Genomic DNA, 7,419 nt, shown 5'->3' with positions numbered 1-7,419 from the left:
ACGCCGCGGCGCAGGGATCCCGGGGTGACTCCCAGCCGCACCCCTGCACAGGCTTGAGTCCCAGGTGCGAAGGGATAGGACCAAGAAGTGCGCACTTTCAGCCTGGCCTCCTCTGGTTGAGGCTGTTGCCTCTGGCACTCCGGGGGTGACCCAGCGGGCCTAACAATGCAAAAGGGGTCGCACAGGACCGAAAAGCAGGGGACGCGGGTCCGGGGAGGCCGGGGCAAAGTGAACACAGCTGCCAAAGTCGGCTGCCCGGGTCAGCAAAACTTTGTCTCTCAGTGCGCAGGCGCAGGGCAGGGTTGGGGGACCGGCGAGGGAGGGGAGGAATCCCGAGGCAAGGGGAGGCGGGAGGGAGAAGGAGGGAGGGACGGAGGAGGGTGGTGGATTAAAATAAGTAGGCGGCTCGGTGCTAAGGGATGAGTGAGTCGGAGCTCGGTCTCTCCCCAGCAAGTTCTCAGCCGCTCCCGGTTCAGACCCAACCGGGGAGCTGCGAGCGGGGCTCCCCATCCCCCGGAGGGCAGGGCTCCGGGGCAGCGGCGCGCTCGCGAGCGTCGGGCGCTCGGAGTCCCCGCAGCCAGAGAGGGGCCAGGACTCGGGAGCTCCGGGGGTGCCTGCGGAATCCAGCGCCTCTGGCTTCCCGGGTCCCCCGCAGGGGAGCCCCAGCGACTCCCTCAGCCCGGGACCGCGGCGGAACAAGGTAACTGCAGTCCTGGGAGCCCCTACTCGGCGAGGGGGGATGCGGGCAGCGCTCCCGGGCCCCCTGGCACCGCGCGGCCGGTGTCTCCTCTCTGCGTCCCACTAGGAAGCTCCTCCTGCCACACGGAGGCTGCAGGACCTTAGTGAAAGTCAGAGCGGCTGCAGCCCGGGGTGGGTGGGGGTGCCGGCTCGGGGACTGCGCGCGCGGGGTCTTCGGCCCCTGACCTCCGGGGAGTGAGGGGGCGGGACTCCACCACGGCCCCTCGCGCGGCCCGACTCCTAGGAATCCGCGGCGAGATGCCCGCGGACTTGGGAAGTCGGCCTGCGGGCCCCCCTCTAAGAAACCGAAGAAACTCCAGCGGGCAAGAACTTTCCCGAGACGCACGCCTAGCGCGGTGTGACCTACTTTAGCTGACGAAGAAGGAAGAGGGGTTGGATGCGTGGCCCCGGCCGCAGCCGACGGCGCGGGGACAGGTGCACGCCCCAGCAGGATCGCGCTTTCGCGGCAACTCTGTTGTTGGGCGTAGTTGCGCTCAGGTATCGGGCCTCCGGGACCCGCAGCGCGGGGCTGCGTGCCTGGCTCACCTCGCACTTCTGCTCTGACTTCGGGGTGTTCTCTGTAGGACGATTGCTCTGTGTGGCCAAGGCCTGGGGGGGGGTCACCTGCGACTGCCTCGGTTCAGGGAAGCGTGCAGGGGGGCGCGGGCACCGTTTCCCCGTTGGAGACCCGCACGCCCAAGTAGCGGAAACGCTGCGTGTGCCGTGAATGTCTCCGGCTTGGGGCTTATAAGGCAAGGATTCGTTTCCAACCCCTGACTGTCCCCTAACTCAGCCTTCAGGAGAGAAGGGGGGAAGCCGGAGGAGAGAGGGGAAGAGGGAAGGGGCTGCCTGCGGAACTGCTTTCTTTCCCGAAGTGTCTCGGTTCAGCAGAACGAAAACCCACATCCAGTCCTTTTTCAGCAGCTCGAGCAGTAGCGGGATGGGCTCTCCGAGCGTAAAGTAGCTGCGAGGGTTTCTTTGTTGCCACAATTTGGTAAATTTCAACCGGGCTAAGAGCCGCGCGCTGCCTTTGGGGAACAGGAACCACGTGCAAAGCAAGTTGGCCTCCCAGGTTCACGGCCTCCTAGAGAAGACCAGGGCTGACAGGGACGAGGGGAGACCGGTGGGTAGACGTCCTGTCCGAGGCTCCTCCAAGTAACTGCGGCGTCAGTAAGACTGGGGAGCAGACCGCTAAGGACGCAGCGGCGTTTAGATGCCGAGGGATGGCCGCCTAGCCGAAGGGTTCGTTCGATCTCGTTCGTTGGGAGAAGTCAACCGAAGGATCCGGTGGTGGTCAGGCCTCCCACAAGGGGCCTGGACGCCTGTCACCACGCGTGCTGGGGATTCGATGTCAAGGATGATTTTCTGGGGCTGCTGCTGGGCTCCTCCAGGCGCAAGCTCGTGAAGCTCACTCGGTCCTCATTAATGCAAGCAGTTAACTCGCTCACGCTCAATTAGCCCCGAATAAACCACTTTAATAGACTCTGCACACTTCATTAATGCCCGGCGGAGGGCTGGCTGCAGACCTGGGATTGGCGCTCGACCGTGCGAGGGAAGGAGCGCCGGGCTGCGCAGGGACCCGGCTTGGAAGCGCGAATTGCTTCTGCTGCGTGTAGTCGGGATTTTACCCGCACCTCCCCGATCCCGAGGNTGTATGCCCTCGCGTTTCAGAATCTAAAGCGTTCACACGAGGGTCCCCCGCGCCAGGGCAACGGGACTCGGAGGGGCTGGGAGTCCGTTCATCCTCTCCGACTGGAGGGGCGAGTGTGAGACCGTGTTTTTCTCTTAGTTGACCGCCTGAAACCGGATCGTACATTTGGCCCATTCTGGGTACTAGTGTAAGGAGCCACGTTTCGAACGAATTTCGTCCCCGGGAAAGTCGTTGGCGAGAGCCGGGGGAGCCCTGGCCTCGGAATGCGGCAGAAAATAAGAAACTGGCTGCGCTGCTGAAGAAAATAAATTGAGTGTTGGGGGAAACAAGATCGGGCAGATAGCCCGGAAAGGTGGGCTCACAGGAGCTGCGATGGCTGCAAAAGCCCCCTCCCCCTGCGGAGCCCAGGTCTCCTCCGCTCCTGAGGGGAGGCCAGCTCGATACCCGACCTCAGTGGCTCCCTCCCCACCCCGGGGGGTGGGGGTGGGGAGCACCGTGAGGTCTCGGGCCCTTTGCAGCCCACCGCCCCGCCGCCACCGCCGCTCGCCCGGCCCGCGATGGGCCGAGCACCGAGGGGAGGAAGCGGAGGCACCCGAGGCGCCCGTCGGGCTCGGGGAGCAGGAGATAAGGATCTGATTTCCAGCGCCTAGAGGGGAAGAAGGGGTGACAGCCAATCAAAGAGCGCTCACCTCACCTAATCACCTAAATCTGGGCCAACATTTTAAATTGGCGAGCGTTCTCTTTCTCCCTCCCCTCTGCTCCCCAGCCCCAACCCGCCCCTGCTTTCTCTCTGGCCCACTTCGCATTTTGCTTCGCGGGGTCTTAGCGCTCCAGGATGATCTCAGCGCTGTAGGAGCACCGACCACCAGTGATCCAAGCCGCAGGGAAGATTGGTAGGGAGGCCCTGGCTCTTCCGTGGGGGGTGAGCACTCCTGCTACTGAGCGCGGATCCTCAGGCCCCCAGGCTGAATTGCTGCTTTTCCGCTGGTTTTTCATCTGGTTACTAATGTAACCTATAGTGGGAAGAAATCTCCTCAGGCTTTTCGCGTTTTACACCTTCCTGCAGAACCTCTTTCTCTAGGGCCCGCTATTCAGCCAGTGACTTCGCTGCCAGCTTCCAAGGAAAAGGGTTTCTGCGTCAAGATTGTCCATACTTCTTCCTGAAGGGGCCAGGCAATCTCCCAGGAGAGCTTTGCGGCAGTGAAATGCTGCGGAGTCGGACTGGGCCTCGGGGCCTTGGGCTGAGGGTAAGCTAGCCTAGGGGAGCTGCCTGGGCGGTGTCAGCAGCCAGCTGTGGGAAGGAGCGGTGCAGTGGCCCGCACAACCCAGGAAGGGGGGCTTACTGAGGGTTAGAGCAGCAATCTGAGGAAGAGAAGAGGGGGCATGGGGGGTAAAGGAAAATGTGGGCAGCAAGGGATTGAGACAGGCAAAGAAGGACGCCCCAAGCCCCCTGCTGCCTCAGTGACTTCTCGAGTAGCCCTCAGCTCAGAGCTGAGAGAGGTCAGCACTTGAGCCTCCCAAGAGCCCCGCGTACTTTCTACTTTTATTTCTCCATGTTGTTGCCTCCACTGGACAGACTGAATAGAATGTCTGGGAGGCATGGAGATGAAAGGTCTCGCTGCAGAACCCAGACCTGTCCACGGAGGCTGGAGAGCCCCACCAGGAGATGCCAGGAGATGCCAGACTTCTGGTCACTTCAACTTCCTGGCCTTGCAGTTGGAGGGCACAGAGATCATAAAAGCTGAGGCCTGGCTCACAGGCATACCCACCTGCCCAGGTGTCACTGCGCACACAAACATCCCAGAGCCCAGAGACACTGCCCCCTGTGTTATGGGGTAGGGAGGGCACTGAAGTCCCCTTGTATGAGCCTGCAGATGTTTGACTGAATGAGTAAGTGAATATGGGTGTCAGTGTCCTCACTGAAGCAAAGGCAATTCCCAGGGGCTAAGGTAAGGAGTCAGTCCAAAAGCAGCTGCACAGGGTGGTGTCAACAGGGCTCATTAATCGTGAGGCAAAGAAGCAAATTTGAGGTCAAAGTTGAGAGCTTTAAAGAGAAAGACGACATGGCTTCTAGAAGCCAAACTGAAGATCATTAGAGCTGAATGCATAGGAGCCAGAGATGTACAAATCTGTGTGTGTTTGTATGTGTGCTGTCTCTCCGGGATCCCTGCATGGGTTCCGTGCAATCCACGGTGTGTGTATGTGTGTGTGAGCTCAGGCGCGTGCAGGAACACATTCACGCCAGTTCCTGCATTTTGTTTAAGAGTACAACACTGATCCCCTCAGTTTATCTTTGCACCTTGTTGTCAACTCTGCTTCAGAACGTGTGAATCTGTGTTTATCTGTCACTGCTGTTTATCTGTCACTGCGCATTTCTGTTTGTTTATCTGCACATGAACATGTAAGTGTGCTTCCAAGTTCCCATTCTCTGCGCAGGAGAGTGCAATTCAGTGTTGACTCAGGCTTGTGTGGATGTATATTTCCACACAACCCCTGTGTTTCTGCCTTTCTCTGTGCTCTGTACACTGTAGACCCTCATTTAAGTCGGTTGCATAGCATAGGATTTAGTTTCCTGCTGGTTTCTGTAGCAAGTTGTGTGTCTCTGCCAAGGCCATTTGGAGGGAGCCGTTGCATCCGAGAGGGTTCCATCTTCTCTGTGATGGCAGTGGGTTCCCTCAGTGGGGTCTCAGACTCCCAGCGTCTGCCCTGGGGGACAGAGAGGGTGTGGCTGAGCTGGAATTCCTAAAGAGGGTGACCTACTCTGAACTTCTCTTTTTCTCTTCCTTCTTTTTTTCTTCTTTCCTTGCAGATTGCGATTGAGAACCCACTGCAGCTACCACCATGGGCAGCAAAACCTTGCCAGCGCCAGTGCCCATTCATCCATCCCTGCAGCTCACCAACTACTCCTTCCTTCAGGCGGTGAACGGCCTGCCCACGGTGCCCTCGGACCACCTGCCTAATCTGTACGGTTTCAGTGCACTGCACGCTGTGCACCTGCACCAGTGGACGCTGGGCTACCCTGCCATGCACTTGCCGCGCTCCTCCTTCTCCAAGGTCCCGGGCGCCATGTCCAGCCTGGTGGACACACGCTTCCAACTGCCCGCCTTTCCCTGGTTTCCTCACGTAATCCAGCCTAAGCCTGAGATCACCGTTGGAGGCAGCGGCCCCTCTGCGCTCAAGACCAAGCCGCGCTTTGATTTTGCCAACCTGGCCTTGGCCGCCACGCAAGAGGATCCGTCCAAGCTTGGCCGGGGGGAGGGTCCTGGCTCCCCCGCTGGTGGGCTAGGCGCCCTCCTGGATGTAACCAAGCTGTCCCCCGAAAAGAAGCCCACGAGGGGACGCCTGCCTTCCAAGACCAAGAAGGAGTTCGTCTGCAAGTTCTGTGGCCGTCACTTCACGAAGTCGTACAACCTCCTTATACATGAGCGGACGCACACCGATGAGCGGCCGTACACGTGTGACATCTGCCACAAAGCTTTCCGGAGGCAAGACCACCTACGGGACCACAGGTACTGTGGGTGCCCCCCCACCCAAAGCTGTCACGGTCCTCCCCATCCTCCTCCCTAATGACATGGTTCTTGAGCCTCGCTGGGGCTCTCAGGCCTCACGGATTCTCTGACATCGTAAAGGAAGCCATACAAGGCGCAAGGGTAAATTCTTGGAGCATGGGTGGAGAGAGCATGGGGAGAATAAGTCAGGTCTCCATGAGCTGCAGACAGGCACACGCAGCTTTCTCACCCCTTCCTCCATCTGCGGATCTGCAAGCACTGTCCAGTACAAGTTTATGCGGTGATGGACAGTGCGACCCGTGATGCAAGTGACCCCAGAGCACTTACAATGCGCAACTACTGTGACTGTGAAATTAAGTTTTTAGTTTTACTTAATTTTCGTGTTAATAACCACATGTGGCTAGTGGCTGCCCACTTGGACGGCACAGCTCCAGCAAATTGTCCCTCCTGCCCCTAGGCCCCCTCGTTCACCTTTATTGTTAACCCAGACCTTATAAGGAGACAGCGCTTGCCCCTCCTGGGGAAGGCAGGGGTGGGCCTAGCTGGACCGGTGACGTATCAGATGGATCAGATATTGCCTGCAGGTTTCTGTCACCTCCCTACTCTATCCACAAACAGCATTTTGCCCGCTCCTCCCCAGGTGCCCCCCACCCCCTTTCTTTTGAGGTCAAGCTCCTCTTGCAGTGGGAGGGGATCTGAGATAACTGTTTATAACATTACATCATTTTGCAAAGATTAATTCTGTTTTTGCTTTCAGATACATTCACTCCAAAGAGAAGCCTTTCAAGTGTCAAGAGTGTGGGAAAGGATTCTGCCAGTCCAGGACTCTCGCTGTCCACAAGACGCTACACTCACAGGTGAAGGAGCTCAAAACCTCCAAGATCAAATGCTAAAGACAGCCTCCAGGTCACCAGGACCCCGGGTCACGCTGCCCCCTCCTCCAGAGGGACCAGAAGCCACAGGCGACTCTGGCGGGCAGCGGGAGGGACTCCTGGGACCTTCCCCTATCCCAGACTTGTCCCTTGGGTCCCGGGCGCACGCGGAACTTGAGAGCCCCGCCCGGAGCCGTGACCCCAGCCGCCCGGGCGGCTCCCCCAGGACGCGGCTAAAGTCTTGGCCAAAAGGCGGTACTCACGTGGCGGAAGGGAAACTGCATTTAAAAAAAAGACCGAAAGCTCCGCGGAGCCGCAGCGGCGCCTCTCCCAGAAGTATTACTTTTTCTATTGTTATTTTATACGTTTTCTTTATTATTTTTTTTTTCTTTGACCATATAAGCTTGTAATTCTGCCTGCGGAGAGAGAGGGGAGAGGGAAGGAAGTTCTGTGCGNGCTTTTTCAGATTCCACCCCCTCCTCCCGTCCCCATCCCCACCCCGGGAGCCTGCAAAAGTGTAATCCGTGTATCTGCTTCAGCCGCCGGGCCTGGGAGCGCGGGGCCGCGGAGCGCCCCCTCCCTGCTCCGCAGCCGGTCGGCCGGGGGCCCTCGGACTCGGAGGGCGGACGGCGGGGCGGGGGCCTTGGGC

The 7,419-nt window shown here is 59.2% G+C and overlaps 1 protein-coding gene across 1 annotated transcript; it reads left to right on the top strand.

The window, feature by feature from the left end:
• The first annotated feature begins 456 nt into the window (after window positions 1-456).
• On the top strand, window positions 457-7,413 carry OSR1 (odd-skipped related transcription factor 1). Its single transcript, XM_077750979.1, has 3 exons — window positions 457-700; window positions 5,199-5,898; window positions 6,656-7,413. The coding sequence occupies exons 2-3, from the start codon at window positions 5,231-5,233 to the stop codon at window positions 6,789-6,791; spliced, it is 804 nt and encodes a 267-aa protein (XP_077607105.1). The 5' UTR covers window positions 457-700; window positions 5,199-5,230; the 3' UTR covers window positions 6,792-7,413.
• The last annotated feature ends 6 nt before the right edge of the window (window positions 7,414-7,419 follow it).

The sequence above is a fragment of the Crocuta crocuta genome, unplaced genomic scaffold, assembly GCF_008692635.1.
Source record: "Crocuta crocuta isolate KB4526 unplaced genomic scaffold, BGI_CrCroc_1.0 scaffold129, whole genome shotgun sequence".
Taxonomy (NCBI): Eukaryota; Metazoa; Chordata; class Mammalia; order Carnivora; family Hyaenidae; genus Crocuta; species Crocuta crocuta.
The sequence above is the reverse complement of the archived record's forward strand: the minus strand, read 5'-3'. Positions and strand labels throughout refer to the sequence as shown.